At 35.3% G+C, this 21,034-nt stretch overlaps 2 protein-coding genes across 6 annotated transcripts; one reads left to right on the top strand and one right to left on the bottom strand.

Annotated features, from left to right (window-relative positions):
* The first annotated feature begins 1,552 nt into the window (after nucleotides 1-1,552).
* LOC114262364 (transmembrane family 220 helix protein) lies at nucleotides 1,553-3,360 on the top strand. The gene is made up of 3 exons (XM_028202733.2): nucleotides 1,553-1,783; nucleotides 1,889-2,230; nucleotides 3,106-3,360. The coding sequence occupies exons 1-3, from the start codon at nucleotides 1,690-1,692 to the stop codon at nucleotides 3,183-3,185; spliced, it is 516 nt and encodes a 171-aa protein (XP_028058534.1). The 5' UTR covers nucleotides 1,553-1,689; the 3' UTR covers nucleotides 3,186-3,360.
* A 110-nt stretch (nucleotides 3,361-3,470) lies between these two features.
* Nucleotides 3,471-20,826, bottom strand: SUVR5 (histone-lysine N-methyltransferase SUVR5). 5 transcript variants are annotated; one of them, XR_014328130.1, is made up of 13 exons: nucleotides 20,427-20,826; nucleotides 17,696-18,131; nucleotides 16,972-17,274; nucleotides 16,750-16,860; nucleotides 14,473-14,583; nucleotides 7,016-9,766; nucleotides 6,228-6,389; nucleotides 5,482-5,598; nucleotides 5,312-5,415; nucleotides 5,063-5,200; nucleotides 4,252-4,339; nucleotides 3,820-4,135; nucleotides 3,471-3,705 (listed from the first exon to the last, which is right to left on the bottom strand). XR_014328130.1 is itself a non-coding variant. In XM_082867217.1 (13 exons), exons 2-13 carry the CDS (start codon nucleotides 18,062-18,064, stop codon nucleotides 4,028-4,030), a joined length of 4,287 nt encoding a protein of 1,428 aa, XP_082723343.1. In that variant the 5' UTR covers nucleotides 18,065-18,131; nucleotides 20,427-20,808; the 3' UTR covers nucleotides 3,471-4,027. The 5 variants fall into 5 exon arrangements, 2 of the variants coding, with proteins under 2 accessions (XP_082723343.1, XP_028058531.2); XR_014328132.1 differs by having other exon boundaries at nucleotides 5,482-5,627; nucleotides 20,427-20,808; XM_082867217.1 differs by having other exon boundaries at nucleotides 3,471-4,135; nucleotides 17,696-17,848; nucleotides 17,924-18,131; nucleotides 20,427-20,808.
* Between the last annotated feature and the right edge of the window lie 208 nt (nucleotides 20,827-21,034).

The following is a 21,034-nucleotide window of genomic DNA, read 5'->3' on the forward strand; positions in this document are numbered from 1 at the left end:
GGGAGGCACATGAGATTTATGTGTAGGCTAAAAGTGAAGAGCCGAAGTGGTGGAGTTAAGGTACAAAGAATTTAATTATGAGTTTATTAGTATAGTGTGAATTGTATTAATTTGTACATGTTAAAAAATAGTAAATGACCTCGATAAATTATGAAATTTGAGCAGAGGCATGTATACGTGATTCTAGATAACTTTTGTGTTTTAACTTCTTATTAAAAAGATTGGTTAGAACTTGTAATCGGATAATCTTGGTTACAATAGTTTTTATTCATTTTAGCATGGCAGACTTTAGATGTTGTTTTAACCAACGAAATGAGCTCATTTTTCTTGGTTTCGCATAAACTAAAGTAAAAAATTATTCTGTACACTTTTCGTGTTTTGAAATTTTTCAAAAAAAATCTTCTTAGAACAGTTTCTGTTCATTTTCAGTTTCAGATTTTTTAGTTGAATTCCGCCTAGGTTCTTCTATCAAATTTTTCTCTCAATCTGTTCAGTTTCTACTAAATTCGTTCGCAATGTGTTGTAGAAAATTTCATTTTGTACAACTTTTGTTCTTTGAGTTTTGGTCAATTCGAATTATTTAAGTATGAAACGGTGCATTTTTATACTTCTTTAGCAAGTTTCTTATGATTATGCTAACTTTATTTTTTTTGCAGGATGGTGGGTCTTACTAATTTTTTATGCAAGGCTGACTCACCATATTTTTATTTTATTTTGTTTATTTTATACTCAATTTATATTTCGTTGTGTACGGGTAAGAAATTAAACGTCACCGTATCTCGAGAAATTACCCATTCGTCTCGACGCGGATGAAACTACTTGTCTTGTCACGTAACAAGAATTAAATATATTTTTGTTTGTGTCTGGTGGACACATGGGTATTAAATCTTGTACTCATACCAGTATACTTATATACTGACCCGTTTTGTCCCTTGGCAACTGGGATGCGTTCTGTTTGAACGCTGTCGAGCTTCTTTTGCAGGATTAGTTGAGGCTACGGTGGTGACGTGGAATAACTATAGTTGTTGGACATGTCTTTTAGATTTTTTTTGTTTTATTGAGTTTAGGGTTGATATAAGTTTATGTATTTTTTTTTTATAACTTTAGTATCGAGATAATTTGGCACGGTTTGTAACTGTACATTATTTAAGTTATTTTGACTATGTATTGTTACTTTAATGTTGGAGGTATTAGTTAGTTATGAAATTATAGTGGATGGTTTGATTGACGTTTAGTTTTTTTGTTTCACCCTTGGGATTTGAATGATGAAATATTAATTGGGATTTAGTCCTAATTTAATATTTAATTGTCCAAATTTTGGAGCATGACACATGTACATCTAAAAAAGTAAATAAAAAAAAATTTATTTAAAATTTTAAAAATATTCACTAAAAATAAAAATAAAATACGAAAAATAAAAAAATTAATTTTCAAAAAACTAAATTCAAAACACTGAAATGAAACACACCATTTTATTTCCTCCCTGAAAGTCAAAGCTAACAATGAATCTGTTGCATGCACCAAATAAATGTTTTTGAGCTAATTTCCTTATGGGTTTCAAGATCAGTTGCTTTATTTGTTAATAATTTTACATATCATATGTAGAGCCTAAAATAGATAAATCAAATATGGGTGAGAAGTTCTAGGATGCACCAACAACAATAGTTCACAAATTCTCAAACAGAGCAAATGGCAAAACCCAGAAAGCTATTGTTCAGTTTCAGCTCTATACTAATGGCTTCCTTATTTGCTCTCTCTGCGTCTCTTCAATTCAATGACCCAGGTATCACACACAGACACACACACATATACATATGTACGTATTAAAATTTTAAATTTTGATCTTAATATTTACTGATATATGATCGTATTGTCAATTTTGTCATAGATTGGTATTTTTGGATTCCTCTGTATGCCTCTGCTTGTGCTGTGAATCTAGTCAACGGGGTGTCGGAATATAAGATAATGAGACCAATTGCAAGATTTGCACAATGGTTTGGGTTTTTCTTGCTAATCAAAGTTCTAATTGAAGATTTTGTGGAAGGCATAGATGGGTTTTGGTCATTAGATATGAGGGAGAGAGTTGTTAGAGAGAAATTTGGAAGTGGGCTTGTTATCATCTCCATGTTTCTACACTTTCAAGCTCTATCATCATCATCATCATCATCATCAGTCAAAGGCAAAACCACAGAAAAGAATGAAGTGAAAGTTCCAAACTATGTCCAATATGGTGAGACAACACCAACACTATCTGTACTTCTTGTTTTTTCTATAATAGAGTTTTAAAGGCTCAATGCATTATTGTGAAAGTCAAAATGGCCTTACCAACGTCTTTTTTTTTTTCTTTTTTTTTGGTTTCAGGGGAAAAAAAAGTCAATTTCAACTATACCACTTAATCGATTCACATACTATTTTTACATAACTAACTGTCATATTAATTTTAGATCATTGGATCTATTCTCCCAAAAGCATTTGGTGATCATGATTGCCTTTATTAATGTGACAAATTTGGTAAAGTCAAATTTTGGCTCAATATTTGACACAACATTGGAGGGGGGAATTTTCACAAGAGTATAGTCAAAAATGACTTTGACTCGAGAACTTGGCACACTATTACGCTGTGTTTGGTTGGGAGATTTGGGAATGAATTTAGAAAGGGAAAGAGAAAAGGTACGTGAAACTATGTGAAATGTAGACATATTTTTTTTCACATTTCACCTACCTTTTCTATTTCTCTTTCTAAATCCCTCCTCAAATCCCTCAACCAAACACAGCATTAGAGACCCTCTAATCTGCATGCGTAGTCCAACCATACAGACAGTGAACTTTGGACAGATCGTAAATTCGGACATTTTGAGTTCGACTCTTGCTAGTGTCTCTTGAATTTAACGAATACATGTAATTTACAAACAGTTGTAGATATCTAGGATTTACCCTACAAGAGTTGATCCAAAAAGCCCTGCTTTAGAGGGGTCCTTATCTCATCATCTAAACAAATAAACAAAAATTTGGAATACATGATTAGAAGAATGGCACGTAATAGTAATGTAGATGATGTGATTTAAAATGTATTTCATATTGAAATGGGGTGTTAATGGTGAACAGGAACGGCAGTCTTGGTGGCCATCAGTTACGGGCTCTCTTTTGCTTTCTTTATTTTCCAGAAGAGAGAAATGAAGTTCTGAGTGAACAAGAGTCAAGAAGGTCTTCTTCTAGTTCTATCAATCAATAGAATGAATAGAAGACACAAGAGACTAAGCCCTGCAGTCTTCCTGTATAATATGTTTTGGACAAAACTTTTCATGATAAGATGTTTTCAAAATATGGCCTGTGAAATCAATAGATTCTCTCATTCAGCAATTTTTTTTGTAACTTCATTTTTATTTTTACTCCTCAAATTCAAGATCCTAAGGCGACAACCATCCGAAAGGTGCGATTACTCACTAGTATTTACTATTGCAACTGCTATGTTCAACACAAATCATAAGTTAAATTGCATTTCTTAAACGAAGATGTAATAACTCAAAAACAATGAAGGAATCAAAGTATTATAATGGCTACTGATAGTGGCTGTAAACAAAAACAAAATGGGCAAAAGCTACTGGCATTATGAAATAAAATTATCTTCAACACTGCCATTTATGGCATAAACCCAACTGCGATTTCCTAAACTCGGCCAACTTTCAACTCCAGCAAGTAAAAAACCTAAGCAAACAACAAACAGAACAAGGCTTAATCCTCATTCTCTTGAAGCATGATGTATAAACTAAAAGGTATTGGTACAATCTACTGAAAAAGCAAAGCCATATATACACTTACAGCACAGGTAAAAGTTCTGGAGCCTAAAGAGCTATGGTGCCTCAAATAAACTCTGCTGGCTTCGAACAAATTGTAACCGCTTACTAAAGAGCATGAGATGTGAACAACTGTTGATGGCTTCAAGACGACCACAAAGTTCTTTTTGAACCTTTTTCTGAAAGGAAAAAAAAAAATGTATCCCATCTCATAATCTTCCTTTGTTGTTTATTCAGTAAAGGCGGCCCCTGCAATTCGGAGCTTCACAATAGCACCGGCATCCTTCTCCAGGCAGTAGCTTGTATTGGTAATCATATGTCAGCTCTTCCCCCGCAGCTATCTGTTCACAATTTTTCGGCCCATAAAGAAGTCAACATAGAAGATTGAAATTTTCAATTTTTCTGCCTATATATATGGACAGTAAAATAATTTGGGGAAAAAGGGAATGGTGCTCACATCTCGATTTGCATACAGACCAATGTGTGCAAGCTGACAATCCATGCTTTCCACAAGGACTTGATGATTCACAAGATTTGGTGCACAACTACATAATGAAGTACAAAGGTCAATCACATAGGCAAACAAATTGACCTCAACAAAGCCTTGAATCAAATTTGAATCGTTTTATGACCAAAATCAAGAAACTATACATATATTGTTGGATAAAAATAAGAAATGCCATCTCTGATCGTTTTTTATCGTGTTCTTTAATGGGACCATTCAACTAACTAAAATTTCACAATTTGCCAAAAGAACCAATTAAACCTGGTTCAAAGCCACAATCGCTCACACACATGCACACTTCACACCCATGGAAGTGTGCAATCATGCTTTAACAATTGACCTAGGGCATATACACACATGTGATGAAAATGACTACTATAAATAGGCAATGTAATGGCTTTTGGATACTCATGACTTGAGTATTGAAGGCATTGGATGAAGAAAAAATTGAAGACTTGGTCATTCATTTTAGTATTCTCATTTTAATATTTATTACTAATTAGGAGTTTATTATTATTGTCATATTTTATTTTTTGTAACTTTTCACTAGGGTTTAGTATTGTCAATAAATAGGTCTATATGTAATGGGTTTTGAGACTTGTGATCTGAGTATTGAAAAATTAAGATAGTGAGTTGGCATTGTTTCCCTGGTTTTCTCCTCTCTCTAATCTTCTTGTTGCATCCACATCTCTTCTTTCCGGCCAAGCTACTATAAGAAATCTCCAAACCAGAGTACACTAATAGTAACACTAAATTCCCTCACCTGTGGTTGATATACCGTGAAACATTTCCATAACTCGTAGCGTCAATTATATATGGGAGCTGCCCTTCAATCAATCTGCTCATGTCATTAATGTGAGAATCAATGACATAGAAATATCCCCAACCTTCTTGTCCATACCTGAAATGCCAAAACAATCCATTAAAATCCAATATATATATATATAAATAATAAATAAGTAAACTCCATCCAAGTTGCAGATGAAAATGTCTTTCAGACGGAATGCCTAACCTAATACGCCTCTTGTTTGCTTCCTGCTCATCTATCACCTCCCCGACGTACTCGCATACAAATGTACCACACAGGATTTCTTCTCTTGCTCTGACTGCCCAACCCTGTAAATCAATATGATATGACCTTAATCTAAGACTCTTAGAAACCATAACTAAATTAAATGTTACCTTTTTCTCAGTTTTGAAGACTTCTAATTTAACTTGTACACCATTCTGCAAAACCCTATTCTGACAGGATCTACTGCAGCTGCAGGTGTGATTGCACTCATAGACCAAGTAACCCTCCTGTACAAACAGTAACACAATCCGAGTGTCTGATAAAATCATCACCCATGAAAGAATAGGTTCAAAGCTCCTTATTTGCCTGTCATGTAGAAAAATGTAGCTCCCAACACAAGATTTTTTATTTTTTATTTTTTTATAAGTTACTGACACAATATATGGATGTTCATAACCTATTGATCTTTTCGGTGAACAAGACCTCATCATTCTATAACATGCTTCGAACAGAGATACATCAAAGATAATGAAAGAATTACAAGCATCAGAGTGAGTCAATGTGATAGTAAGTTTTTGTTGGATAGAACCCCAAAATGAATAATTTCATAGACACCATGAATTGGCAAGGTCAGAGAAAATAGCTTGTCTGACTTACAAAAAATGCACTAAACAAATACAGGCCAACAAACATTTGCTCTTTTTGAAAGACAATAACTAGGAAGAAAGAAAGAGATTAGAGCAGCTCACACCAAACAATATCTTTTCAGATATTTTTTTATAGGGAAAAAAATATATATATATATATACACATACATATGCACATGTATATATCTGAAAGCACAGGTAATTGTGGTAAAACAAAATTATCAAAAAAAGGAGTATGTTACTGGTAGTATATAACTGAAATAATTTACCTTCAAAATGATCCGGCCTTTCGCATCGTATGGAAATCTGCCATGCATGGGCTTGCCATATATATCTTTTGCATCCTCGTAATCATTATCGAAAAGGTATACATGATCGCAGGTTTCAGGAGAGCATGTTGAATGTGTGCAACCACAACCCAACTGCAAACTCTGGACAAGAAAAATTGACCAGACAAATATGTAAATATCTCAGGTATGTCATGCAACGTATAACTTTTTTTTATTTTGGAAATTTGTGCCAGAGTAGTTGGTACAACTTCTGCTTATTAACTTATGCGAAGAAATAGTTAAAATAAACTAAAAAAGACTAATTCTTGGGAAGCACGGGAAAATGTGGTTTTAACTTCTGCTTTCTAATTATCAGCTTTCAGCTTGTTAGAAGCTACACTAAACATGCCCATCATCTTGTGTTGTATGGCGCATGACCCGGGGCGATGGCAAGTGCTATCAACCCTAGACTTGTGGTACGAATTTGAGTCACGAGAATCAGCCTCTCCACAAAAAGTAAAGGTAAAGTTTTGTCAATCTATCTACCAACTCTCTGGCTCTCCAGACCCTTCTACGTAAGTCAGAGCTTTGTGCACTAGGCACACCCTTTTTGTATTTCTATTCAAAAATAGATGGAGAGAGTCCGCTCTTACTCAAGTTAGATTCAATGATTTAGTTTTACAATGTCCTCAAAGATGGAACAACAATGGGAGTCCCAACCCCATATTCTAAATCAAGATTAATATAAAATTTAAAAACAAAGCCTAAAATAAGATGCATGAAAATACCTCTGCTTCAAGAGAAAGGGATCGATCAAACAACGGTTTCCTGGCATATGTAAAGCTCTCCCAAGGCATAGAGTCTGCAGTTATTTGGCCATCAGATCTGTCTTGAACAATGGGAAGGGAATCCAAAAGATTTTCATCCACTACACACATTATTGGAACTGTTTCGTGCCCAAAGCTTATGTCGTCACACAAGATAAAGGTTTTCTGCATAGAATTCTGTTTAAAATGCCGGGAATCAATGACATGGTGGCACTCATCCATTTCCCACTCATTATTCACAGGATCAGTTGGAAGTGCCGATCTCAATCCCGCTACATCCTCTGAGAGAGGCATCAAGAAAGACACCAGATGTGGATCTTTTATTGATTCACATCCTTTGGGACAAATAAACCCCTCTCTATGCCAGTCCACCAGAATATTATGCTCACTACAAAGTTTGGCTGCCTTAAGATACAAACGTTCTGGCAATAGTCCATATGTCTTCTCCAACGAGGCTTGGAGGCCTGCTTTGCAACATGCAGAGCGAGCAATATATAAAATGTCAAGGTTACTGGGATGTAGTTTTGTTTTCTGAATCTCAGAAAACAGTATCTTTGCAATAGCTGAGCATTGAGATTCTGCTAATCTTCCAAGACTTGATGCCTCAGTTACATGAGATTGTACTTTCATTTCCTCAGAGCCAACTGAATTTGATGCCTGGATGAGTTTCTTCACACTTGTACCACCCCTGTTCCGAATCCGAAATGATGCTGACCCCAGACTTTTTCTAAATCTAGGGCGGGTTAGTCTCCCTGATTTTAATCTATACGAATAAAAATGGATACCCCTCTTCGAAGGGCGTGGACCTACAAAACTTGGACCCATATGAGCAGCTTGATGGTGACGGCCTAGATCAGGTAGCAAATCAAACTTCAACCCACAAAACCGGCAAATGAATTTTCGGAAACCACCTTGATTCTCGGAGTGATTATTATCTACAGAAGCTAAATTGGCCAGCTGAGGTTTCTGCATAGGATCTTTACCCACAGACAAATCATGCTGCTGAGGACCTTCTGACAGCCTAAAATTTGCAGGATGAACCGAAAGCACGTGCCCCCATAACTGCTCGGGATTCCCAAAATGGCCACCACAAGGAATACATTGCAAAAGCATGCATTGTTCAACGAATTGCACGTGGTGTCTCTCCTGCACATGTGCTTCCAGAACCTTCTTGTTAGTGAAAGAATCCAGGCAGATGGCACAAGCATACCCTCTAAACAACCATTTTGCCTCCTTTTTATGATTATCCATCCAGTGTGTGCCAAGCACTTGGTCATCAAGAAACTTTTCTGAGCAAATTTTGCACTTGATGGTATTTTGTCTGTCGTGCTCACTATCAGTAGCCACCGGAATTTGAACTAATTCTTTAACATGGGAGGAATCTTGAGTATCTTTGTCAGGACTAAAACCCCAAAGACTCCTGAGTCTCTCTATTTCACTGCAAACCAACTTCATCAAGAATTCCCCGACATTAACATCTTTCGAAGCTTCAGAGATCACCCACTGAAATTGGATTTCCTTAGGAACTGGGTTTCTCAGGGATAAAATACTTTTAAAGAGCCTGTTGAACAGCTCACATGCTTGATGCAAGTGCAATTTTTGCTCCTGACAGCAACAATCCTTCAAAAGCTCTATAAATACTTCCTTTGAAATTATCCTGCTCTTCCCATTCCTTGCCCGTTTAAGCCAGCTTGGTAGGTGTTTTTCACAATATAAAGAATACTTCTTTGGACTTTCCAGACAAGGATCGCTTCCATCCTGGGGACATGATCCTATGCAGTGCAGCACCTCAATTAAGCTCTTTTCATTGGAGTCTACTCTACCCATAACTGAGATTGGATCGACTTGGAGAGGTGTATCAACTTGTCCCACCAATACAATTTCTTTGCAATTTGTGGCCTCTAATCTATCTACAATCTCATCATGCTTTCTCTTAAACTTACTACCAGGCGAACTTAAGGTCATGTTCGTATGATCACGGGGTCTATGTTTCTTACAGAAAGAAGAACCATATAGAGACCGATGCTTGCACTTAGTACCACGAGTGGTTGTACCTTCACACATCGGTGCATCAACAGGAGTTGCCGCTGCTTCTACAGCATTGTCAATAAAACGAGAAGCCAAATGCACACAACAGTAAACATCACCATCATTTGCCCACCTCACACACTGCCTTCCCTTAGCTTCAATAAAAGCTATGCACTGGCGATTTTTATTACCAGGATCCAAGGATTTGCTAGCTAGACCTCCATTCATAGGTGTCCTTTCCACATCTTTGGTCTGAATGACTTCTGAATTTCCGGCTTCAACTACAATCTCACCCCATCCATCAGTATCCTCTGGATGAATTTCCTCTCTAGGGGGCTTGGATTCTAGTGCACTGGTATTTCCAATACCTCGGCCATCAAAAAACCCAGCATCAATTTCAACAGCTATAGCCTGATGTGAGCCCTGGGTATCAACTTGAAAAGCATGTGACTCAGCACGACGAACTTCAAGCTTGGGTCTCTTCCTGCTAATCTGAAGCCCCGTGGGCAAAGAACTATCATTAGGCTGCTGCTCCATGTCTCCACCACTAGGTAGGGGATGCGATGTTGAAAACCATTTCATAACTTCATGCTTCCAGTTCTTACACTCAGAAACCAACTCAGGCTGCATTTCTACATCTGAGAGTACGTTGACTTCGTTCCACAGAATGGAATCAACTAATTCCTGAATCCAAAATGAATATGAATAAGGCAATACTGCGGAAAACAGGTCCAATTGTAAAATGACAAAGGTTCAATTTATTGTTGAGGTCTTAGTTGCAGCATCTCATCCTATTTATAATTCAGAAAAATAACAAGAAATGGGCCATTAACAAAGTCGATGTATTGTAACAATTTTCCAAGACAAACTTCCACATGTTGGATATCCACAATACACCAGGACAAAATACCACTAATGTTAATTCAAAAGGCACTCAAACAGGTGCTCTCAAATTATAAAAGCATAAAAGAAATGGAAAGGATGATGTTTGCATATGTTGGGGCAGTATGGATCCTAATAAGTACTGGACACCAACCACTCGACTGCAGAATTTTGGAGTAAATAGTATTTCTGGTATTTCCGCACTTGTGACCTGTTATCCTAATTTTCTATGTATTTATAGTTGAGGGGAGGAGGTTATTTCTTGTAATCTTGTAACCTTTCTAATCATAGTAAAAACCACAGTAGCCATGGATGTGGCCTTAGTATTGGAGTGAACCATATAAATCCTATGTTCTTCGTGTGTGTGTGGGATTCATCTTTCTTGTGCATTTGCTCATTTTTGTGTTTTGCATTTCACCCATCATGGTTAGGTGGTTAGGTCTTATGAATTCATAAAACCATATGCCAACCACTCCATCCATTCTTACCTCAATGTTGCATACAGTTTGAAACATTATGATTTTGCCTGCCAACATAATTCACAAACTCATTGCCTGTGATCGGATTCATCAATCCTAATTGAATTAATTAATAGAATCAGACAGGTACCACTTTTTCTTCTTCACTGAAGCAGACTTCACAATATTATTCCCTCAACTCATCTGAACAATAATGTTTTATACCCAAGTACCACATTAACATGTTTAGGGTCATTTCTTTTGCTGGAGGCAGATTGAGGTCTGGTGTTCTTCTATCAGAAACTTGTCCAGGGATGAGACTCCATCTAACCTTAAAATTTACTTAGGCACCATAATATGATTATGCTTTCTAAAACTTTTGAGAAGTGAGAATCATATTTCTTATCTTTTTGCTACAAAACAAAAACAATTTAAAACAAACATGTAAGACAAACTACCATGAGAAAAACATATTTTATGCTATGGTTGGTAGGGGGTGGAAATAGGAAGGAAGGGAAAGTGGGATAGAAGAAACATCCCCTGGAGTCTCTCCAGGTTGTTACCCTTGTTGAAAAAATTAACCATAAAGGGTAAAAAAGTACGTTCCCATTTTAAAATAGAAAGGAAGAACTTTGTCTCTTCTCTTACACCCAATTTTAGGAGGATGCTTTACGGTGGGCCAAAGCATATTTGGCTTCACACTTTCCCTTTTGTTCCCTCAGCTTCCCTCCCTTTCCATTTCTTCCTCATACCATGTTGTATGATGTAAATCTCAACAATATTACAACACAATAATTAAATCATAACATGAAAGAATCTTATATAAATAACCATGTACACAGTCACCAATGAAGCACGGGTACCCCAAAAACATTGTCGTACAAGTACTGGGTACTTACCTGGTACAGGTATGCGTACTAGTACGATTACACGCGTATTGGGTATGCCAAATACACACCAGGTACGTTTTATACGGTCTGGGAAGTTGGGTACGCCATGGTTACATGGTAGGTATTCCATGGGTATGGGTTTGGGTACAGAGGGGCAAAAACAAAATTTTTAAAATTTTTCAAGGGCACCGAAGCAAATATTTTTTGTACATTTTGAAAAACTTAATAAAGTTAGGGTGTTTTGTAATAATAAAGAAGATAAACAAATTAGGTTTACAAATATCTCTGTATTTGTTCCTTTTCTTTGTCGGATGGTCATGCTGGTTCCCGATCTTGACTCTCATTGGAAGAAAGGTGTTGGCGACTCAACTTTCAATCGACGACAACGACGCATGTCGGCAACAAAGCTCTAATGTTCCGGTGAGTTCATCTTCTTCGATTCTTCCTCTTCTCTTTCAATTCTTCTCATCTTCTCCTTCGATTCTTCCTCATCTTCTTCGATTTTTTTTTTCTTCATATTGTTGTTCCTCCTATTATATTTGATCTCCTTTCTTTGATTCTCCTTTTTCTTCGTTTCTCCTTCGAATCTTCTTTTGTGATTTGTTTTTTTGTTTTAACATTTTTTGTTTTATTGTTGTAGTAGACAATCAGAATTATATAAAATAAAAAATAAAAATTTTAAATTCTAAGACAAATTATTATGTTAATGGAAGATGTGTTATTTAATGATTAAGTTGATGGAAGTAAAAGTTAATTTTTTAAGTTTCCTACTTAGGAAATGGTTTATTATCTTTTATTTTTATTTAGCTTCATTAAAATAACTTGTGGACTTTACTTTAATATTGGGATTGTTGACCAATGATTTATTTTTTGTTTTTTACGTTAGTAGTGGTATGCTTATGGTTTGAACTTTGATTTGTATGTTGAAAGTTTAGCTATAAATTAAAAATAAATAAATAAATATTAGTGTACCCCAGCCATACCCATACCTTATTTTTTTTAGATTTTGGCGTATCGGCGTACCCGTATCGTACCCATACCGATATCAGTACCCGTACCCGCACCTGTGCTTCATAGACAGTCACTATTAAGGTTTCAAAAAACAATGCTACGTAACGGTTGCAACCGTTACGTAACGGTTGTGGCAATAGGCGCAACCCATTACACCCGCTTTTGCGATGTGACGAAAATTCACGTGTAACGGTTGTTTCGGTATTATGTAACGGCCGTAGCGGTACCGTAACAACTGTAACGGCCCATTACACATTTACAATATTTTGAATAGCTTCCTTTCTATATAATAAAAAAAAAACTTACAAAAAAAGAATGAATACTCAAGTAATCCAAACCCAAAGAAAAAACCTTGTATGACTTTTTTGTTTATATAATTTTTTTTTTTCATTTTTATTTCATTACATTAGCATGTAAAAATTAAAATAAAAAATATATAAACAATGGTTGCATTTATTTTTATAATCATGTTATCTAATATTTAATTTGAAAATATTTTTTATTTTGTTACTGTAATGTGTTGTCTAAAAAATGTCTTTAAAAAAAGAAATTAGTAGCTCAAAATTTTTGTTTATGGCACAATTTTTATTTTATAAGCATTTCATTGAATAATTGTAAATATATTTTAAAATCGATTTTTCTTAAAGTCATTAATTATCGAAATAAAGTGTAAAAAATTCCTTTCATAGTGATTCAAAAATATGAAATATATTGGATCATACTTAAAAACTAACAAAAAATTGATTAAAATCTATTTTAAACCCCAATAACTGTGATTTTGAAGGAAAAAAAAATGTGTATCGGTAAGTTTTTTTTAAATTGTGAGAAAAATAAAAAAATTCACGGCTCTGGTTACTACAACCGTTACGTTGCAGTCTTTACACCCCGCACCCGCAACCACAACCGCGTCACCTCAATCATTACGGCAACCGCAACCGCTTTTTGAAACCTTGGTCACCATATATCATGTATGTAAAAGGTATCAGTATACTTTAGACAGGTGCAAGTTAGATCATGATAGTCAAGGCTTTAAACAACCAACCCAACCTTCAATTAAGTTGAAATATTTCCTTCCATGCACCCAGCCCCTCGTGAGTGTGGGTGTGTGTCCTCTTAGTGTCGTCAGATTGGGGTCTACGTTGCACATGGGGTCAACCGATATCAAACAGCCTTCTCTCATTTTATCTTAAATTGGTACCACTTATAACTTCCCAGAATGTACTTTTTTTAAATTGAAAGGTCTCTTTTTTAAAATTCAACCATAGGCATGATAGGATCAAATTAACCCACTCAAGCTGTGGAATAATGGTGACAATGATACAATAGTGCTTATAAAGCATGGGTAGTAGCACCAATGGTTACGCCAGTGAAGGTGGTGATATGGTTATGTGGTAGATCACCAATTATCCCAAAACATTCACAATGGCGGTGGTGGTCACTGATCGTTGTAAAGTGGCTTGAGCAGTGGATAAAGTCAGTGATGCTTCAATTATAGTGATGGTAGTAGCCAGGAAGAAAGAATACCTGAATTCAATGGCTAAACCTTTTTGCATTCATCAAAGAATAGATTCTTCCTTTTCTTTATTCAAGTTTTCACAAGTGTTAAAACACCACTGGTCCCAAAACTTGAGCTGTTAAGAAAAGGGACCCAATAATGCATATCAAGCTCTCTAAGACCATCCCCAACATGCAATCCCATCTTGCACGTGGGGATGAAAGCATGCAAGCATGTAGAGAACAGAATGCAAATAAGAAAACAAATGTAAACAGAGAGACTTGAATCCAAGAAAACTCTAAACTTGAGCTCTGACCATGTTTGATCACCAATTATCCCAAAAGTAGGAAAGGGGCTCAACAATAAATATCAAGCTCTCCAAGAAAAAGCACTTTCAAAGTGCAGGTCTATGCATACTCTACAATTGACTAACACAAGGGGGTTGCACCTTCTATGCAAACATGGGTTCATCAAAACATGCAAATGTGGGGCTTATTGCCAAAAATTGGTATCTGAATAAAACCACTGGTTGGTTGTTTGGAATAGAAAATCAAAGCAGGGGCTTTTAGAGACAACGAAGAAAGACACCAGATGCTCCCCTACCTAATTTTACATAATGGGTAAATCAATAAGAAGCCAGAGATGGGCAAGTACCTCTCTCAGCATTTCTATGGATTCTGCATTATGTGCATTCTGGCATTGCTGTACCCAAGAGTGGAAAGAATGCTGTAGCCAATCAGAATTCAAACAGCACTGTAGTATCATCTGCGAAATATAAACATAGTGTTACCTCACCATTGACCAGAAATGAGTTGGAAAAGATCCCAGGTAAATCAAGTACAGAATCGGAATTTTATGGTCAGCAAAATGCAAGAAACTCAGTCTATAAATAGCACAATTGAAGTAGAGAGCATCCAAGACGCCTGCAAGGTAGAACTCAGCATTTTATCATACAGTTGGCATCCTTCTAATGCCAGCAATCAACAAATCTAATCATCAGAAACCCAAAATAACTTACCCTAGTAAATTGTCATATTACTCGAAAATGTTTTTGATTGTTATTTTCTTAATCCTAAAAGGACAGACTCAAAAATATCTGAACATAGCCATTGCAATTATGTAGTTTTAGAATGAGCAAATGTCACTGACAGCATGCCAAAACGTTTAAGCCATTGACCAACTATCTTGTGGAAGAACAAAATAAACATCGTCCAGATCAAATCAGAATAGCCAAGCTATATGGTGGAAAGAAAATGCTAAACTACCACCGCCTCCTATCTTGTTCCCCACTTCTGATGATCCTGTTTTTATTTTGTTTCTTTAAGGTTGTGTTTAGTAACAATGCCAATTTTTAGTTTTCAGACAACCAAAAACATGTTTTAATTTATTTTTGCAAAACAGTACCAAAAAAAAAAAATTCATGTTTGGTACACACACATCTTTTCAAAACAAACAAAAATAATAAGAAAACATGTTTGGTGAGTTGTCAGATGAGATGGAGTGGCCAGGGGTTGCAGGATGTGAGGAAAACAATTTTTTTCCCCAAAAATTTGAATGCCATTTTTGGCAAGAACAATAAACGTGCTTTTGTTTCAGCTTTCAAAATTTTTTTAAACAAAAACATTACCAAGCAGACTCGGCTATTGCTTCTAATAATTTAACAGAAGCACACTCTTGTATTCCACTTAATTAAACTGTAGTTGTGTTAATATAAGAGAATGTCAGTTGCTTGAAAGGAAAAAAGTATAACAAAAGCATCTACCAAGCTAAATAAAGTATGCAAGACGTAGATGGGCAGAAAAAGCATCTACCCACTGTAATACAGAAACAGATGTATGAGTAAGTCAAAACACACAAAGATGCCAAAAGATGCAAATCTCAGATTACACACTGCGGTAAGACATTCATTAAGTTGAATATTCTTCATCAGAACCATCACTTAACAAACAACTGATTTCATCATTAATAGCATGATGCAGCATCGAAGGATAGACTAGGAACAAAAGCTAAAAGATTTAATTTAGCTCTCAACCCATACACATCATGCAGCAGAATTGTGGTGTGATGTATTTTTGCACTTTTCTTACACTGTCCGGCTGGCAAATTAGCCATGGTAATACCAAGTCTAAGAAACCACACAAGAAGCACCACATCACTCTAGATGCATCAAAACTTTATCTCAAATGTGAAGAGCTCTCAAGTGCTAAGAAACAGAGACATGAGCATGCAACACGATATGAGACACCGATACACAAATTTTTTTTTAAAAAAGAAAAAAGAAAGAAAGAAAGAAAAGCAGGACACAGCATGTGAAGGATATGAGCAAAATATAATGTTTTTGAATGTTTTATTCGAAGATAATGAAAAATGCAACACAACTAACTAAAATTAAAATTCATAGACTCCATGGCTTAAACAGCAAGATATAATTCACATAACAATTGCATTCCATCAAAGGTTAAGAAGTCAGAAAATAAAGTTGTAAATTATGCATGTTTTAACAACAAAAAAAAAACGTTCATTTAATCTATACATCACAAGAAATCACGGTAGCATAAGCATAAAAAATCACAGCAAATTATAATCGGAGTAGCACACGCAAGTCACCCACGATAATATTTTTTATCACTCCAGCAATGAAATTTGTAACTTCCGTAGCTTTATTGGAACAAGATAGAAAATCCAAAAGAATTTCAAATTTGGGGTCTTCAATGCAGCTCACAAAAATTCCTCCACAATATCACGCCTTACGTATGATCTTTTAACACCTTATAATATTCCAGTGACAAAAATGAATCAAATAAAGACGATGGACTCCAAAATAACCTATCAATCTTATCAATTTGGAAAAACAAATGGAATGTGAAGTAGACAAATAATATATCTTTGTACTTCTACTACTCTGTCATTTAGCTATAGAAAGGAAGTTACATTCTGAAGTTTCAGAAGCATCCTTCCAAGATCAGAATAACCCTTGCAGCGAGAAGCCTCCATTGCAAATTCCTTCCAAACCATCACGCTGCGAGCAGTCTCTGTCAGAGCCTAAATAAGTTTGAAGGATCTCAATTAAGAATGGACATGAAAGTAAGATTCAAAATTAGATGAACAGGAAAAAAGAATAAATCAAAAAAATGTGCAACAAGCAACAAGCACCTTGGTATGTAATTGGTCAATAATATTTAGCATGCTAACAGCCAGCTTTTGCATGATAAACCGGTGGGCAAGAGTCAAATCTTTCACCATTTTCATTCCAACTTTGTGTGTCCTATATGCAATGGGCTCTGGAAATTCATTAATTGGACGGACAAGTAGCACATCTGCCCAAGAGTAATTTCTTTTGCGTGGAAAAAATATCACAAGATACTTTTTCCTGTCATGAGTTGGTTTTGCTTTCACTGTCGACAATGGCCAGTCTGCCCTTGCGCATTTGATTGCTGCTTGCCACTTCCCTCTCCACTATACTTGGTAAAACAGAGAGATATAAACACAAAAACAAAATCAGCATTATATCCATAAGTTATACCATGTAAAATTAGATGCAAAAGCTTAAAGCAGTACTGTGCACAAGAAAAATAAGCATAAAATAAAATAAAATATGGTGTCAAAGAACATGGTGATGCACACGAGAGTTGATCTGATTTTCTGGCAACTAGCCAGTTTTCAGACCATCTAAATGCAGCATATGTCAGAGCCAGGTGAAGTTTTCATTTCTACTTCACCAGCCATCATATTAATCCGTACAATCAAACCTCAATCAACAAGGCAACCACATTGAGAAACAGCATCCCAGAACTATCAAACTTGTATGTGTGCACTATACTAATGATACAATAAAAGAGAACAAGCTATAAGTCAAAGCAACAACATTAATATATACCTTGACCCAAACAGCCAAAGATTCATCATGTTCTAACCACTTGGATTCTGAACGAGAAGACTCTCCCTCCTTGCTACTCAACACCCTGCTTTCAATAGTATCTACAAGTAAATGGTCAGTCTCAGAGGCCAGGCAAGACTCTGTGCAAAAATCCTGTCCATTCAAGTTCCCATCCTCAGAATCATGAGCATCACAAGAAAAATTTTGAATATGCACCAAATCGCTCACTTTAACATCTGCCACTTGAACTTCTTCTCCGTGTTCAAGACAGTTCGATTCCCCGCCAAAAATAATAGTTGTTCCTGAACCCTGTTGAGGGCAATCTGATTCCTCAACATAATGCAAGCCGGAACAAGGAAACACTTCCATAATTGCGCTCTAAAATATGTAATGCCATATATTGTCTATATTATCACCCATTACATCCCACTCTCACCTGTGATGTTCAAACAAAGCTCAAACACATGGAAAAAAGTAAGATGTGCATGAACTGAAATTACCCAATATGCAACAACTACGGATGGAACTCAATATAAAAGCAAAAGAATATATAATTTGTGCCACTTGTAATCATCATCTGGTATGTATATGTTTCTGTGCATTCATGCATGTGTCTAAGTGGTGCTATATTTACAACCTAATGCAAAAAGAAAGTTCTTGGATTAAAAAACTGTCAAACCATTGAAAACAGACTTTAAAGACCAAAGAACATGTTCCCATTTGGACCTGGCCTTTGTAAATATTTGAAAAAAACAGAAGAAAAATCCCAGATACAGAATGCACAAGTGATTACCAAACCAAACCAACTGTGTTTGAGGAACAATGAAATGGCAAATAATAAATGGATGTTTCATGCTTTCAGAAAAATAGTAACTCTGAGTACCCATCTGATGTAACTTTCATAAGCACAATTTTTTTTTTTTTCCACTTCCTATTTGATAGTCACGAAGGTTTATCAATAAGATTTTAGACAAAACCAGAAATGAACCTGAATATGTATAAAATTAGTACGTCACATGACTAATCAATTCCAAGTCTCCCAATTTTATTCTTTTACTCATAACATTAATCAACAACCAGGCAGCAACAACATATCCAAAGGCCAATATTAGACAAATCACATTCCGTTTTGAAATTGATTTTTGAATGCCAGACATTTTTTAATTATCTCTGTCGAAACAGAAAGAACACATCTTTGAAGTTGCAATTACCAATTTTGAAGAACAAAATTCTTTGCACAAGAGGGTGTGCACAAGCAATGCGTGCACTACAAAAATCTTGGGAAACCAAATTTTAATTGTTCACAATTAAAAACTGAAGCCCTTGATAGCAAGAACTAAAAATTGACAATAATCAGAAGTGAAGCATTTGAGAGAGCTTGAGAAATCAAAAACTAAAGCAGTTTCTTAAAATAATTTTGAAATTAGAAAAAACATGACAATATTTTCACTGTTTGGTTCACACCAAATAGGTGTTCTGGATTTTTATATTAGTATTATAGAGATATATATATATATATTATTTTAATATCCACCAATGCTTCATACAAGAAACTGAGTTAACCAACCAAGGTACTGTAAAAAAATGAATCAGCTGTATCACTACAACTGCACAAAACTCATCTGACAATTAACTCAACATCCGCGAAAAATAGATAAATAGTGACCCATACTTATGGCAAAAGAAATTCAAGAAATACATATATAATATCTATGCTTATATATTACAAAGCGAACACCTCAATTGAAGTTGACACAAAAATGAAGTTGTGACACACTAATTGTTATCCAAAATTATCCAAATAAAAACATGCTTTTACAATTTTTAAAAATTATTTATAAGAAAATCATTGTCCCAAAATAATTCATTTTCTCACTCTTCCTAAACCACTTCTCCCACTGAGTGTATATATTTGGTTTCACGTTTTTTTAATTTTTGATACCCACAAGAACCGCTACATAAAATCAAGAACAAATAGAATTCTCAAATTGATTGTAAATTTCATAGCACACTCACGATCTTTAAAATTGCACATGTTACTGTATATATATATATATATATATATATATATATATGTATGTATGTATGTATGCCTGCCTGTATTTTATGTGGCAGGAAACATTTGAAAATTCATCGTTGAAAACGTTTGACCTTCCATTACATGAAAAACTGAAGCTTTTCACAAACATAACTAATTAACTGAGTGTGTGAAACATAAATTTACCCAAATCACGACCTTTTAGATTGTAATGGATTATTAAACAGAAACCCCTAATCCACCTGACGAAATTACAAAGAACCATCCAAAAAAAAAGAACATTAAAACCCTACATTTATCTTAATCGGATGTGGAAAAATTAACCAAACCCCAACAACATGAATGTCGCAGATCAAAAAAAAAAAAAGGCCTCTGACCTAAATTCAGACAGTGATGACATGGGTCCAAATCAAAAAAAAGTGAACAATCATTGAATTAAAACATGTACCCAAAATCACAATCAAAATGTCCTAAGAAACGTTTGGATTAATTAAAACAATGAATTGAATAAAGGGTATGATCAAAATTTTCAGATTAATTGTGCGTTTACTTTTTTTGGGTGGTCACCGAACATAACCATACAATGTTACATACATAGTCGTATATATATATAAGTATAATAACAATGGCATGTCCTTGGCTAAATAAAAATAACAGATGAGAGACTATGAAGGGAATTGGGCGGTAATGTACCTTAGCAACTGAAAGATCACCTTTTTTGATCCATTGTAGTTGGCATAGAGGTGAAATTGAATTGTGGGTTGTCGCTGTATTTTTTTTTATTTTTTTTTCCTATCTCACTATTATATACCAAGCCCTAGGGGGAGTGAGATATGAATGTTGTGACTAACCAGAATTTTTTGCACGAGAGGGATGTGGGTGTGGGCGTGTCCACGGTCCAAATTGAAAATCAAAACTCTCTCTACAGAAAGACAGAGGGAGAGGGGGGGATGATGGGGGCAGGGTGTAAAATGGAAATGGTCTGGGGTCTGCTAGAAAAATGAAAAAAACAAACAAAAATATTGTAATGAGACCTTCAGAAGGCCAGGGGACGAAGCGCCCGGAACCTTAGGATGGACTGGATGGATGGGGGAGATTTGAATTTAATGGATTGTTAATCTTTAGATAAATAGAATTTGAATTATTTGATTAAAAATAATATATATTTATGTTTATTTTATCATAAATTAAATGTCTGAAAATTACTATTTTAGTGAATCTCGTGTTTAATTAAAAAATTATAAAAAAATAATCAGTTTGTTTGTTTTAAATTTTTAAAATTCACTTTTCAGAAATTTAGG

The sequence above is a fragment of the Camellia sinensis genome, chromosome 4 (genome assembly GCF_055761805.1).
Source record: "Camellia sinensis isolate YWXY chromosome 4, ASM5576180v1, whole genome shotgun sequence".
Lineage (NCBI taxonomy): Eukaryota > Viridiplantae > Streptophyta > Magnoliopsida > Ericales > Theaceae > Camellia > Camellia sinensis.

What these genes read in the sequence shown, in the direction of transcription:
- LOC114262364 (XM_028202733.2), top strand. Translation starts at nt 1,690, where the DNA reads ATGGCAAAACCCAGAAAGCTATTGTTCAGTTTCAGCTCTATACTAATG. An exon ending in TCTTCAATTCAATGACCCAG is followed by an intron (nt 1,784 to 1,888) that starts GTATCACACACA and finishes ATTTTGTCATAG; the next exon opens with ATTGGTATTTTTGGATTCCT. An exon ending in TCCAAACTATGTCCAATATG is followed by an intron (nt 2,231 to 3,105) that starts GTGAGACAACAC and finishes AATGGTGAACAG; the next exon opens with GAACGGCAGTCTTGGTGGCC.
- SUVR5 (XM_028202730.2), bottom strand. Translation starts at nt 18,064, where the DNA reads ATGGAAGTGTTTCCTTGTTCCGGCTTGCATTATGTTGAGGAATCAGAT. An exon ending in TCTTCAAAACTGAGAAAAAG is followed by an intron (nt 5,416 to 5,481) that starts GTAACATTTAAT and finishes ATTGATTTACAG; the next exon opens with GGTTGGGCAGTCAGAGCAAG. An exon ending in GCAAACAAGAGGCGTATTAG is followed by an intron (nt 5,201 to 5,311) that starts GTTAGGCATTCC and finishes TTGGCATTTCAG; the next exon opens with GTATGGACAAGAAGGTTGGG.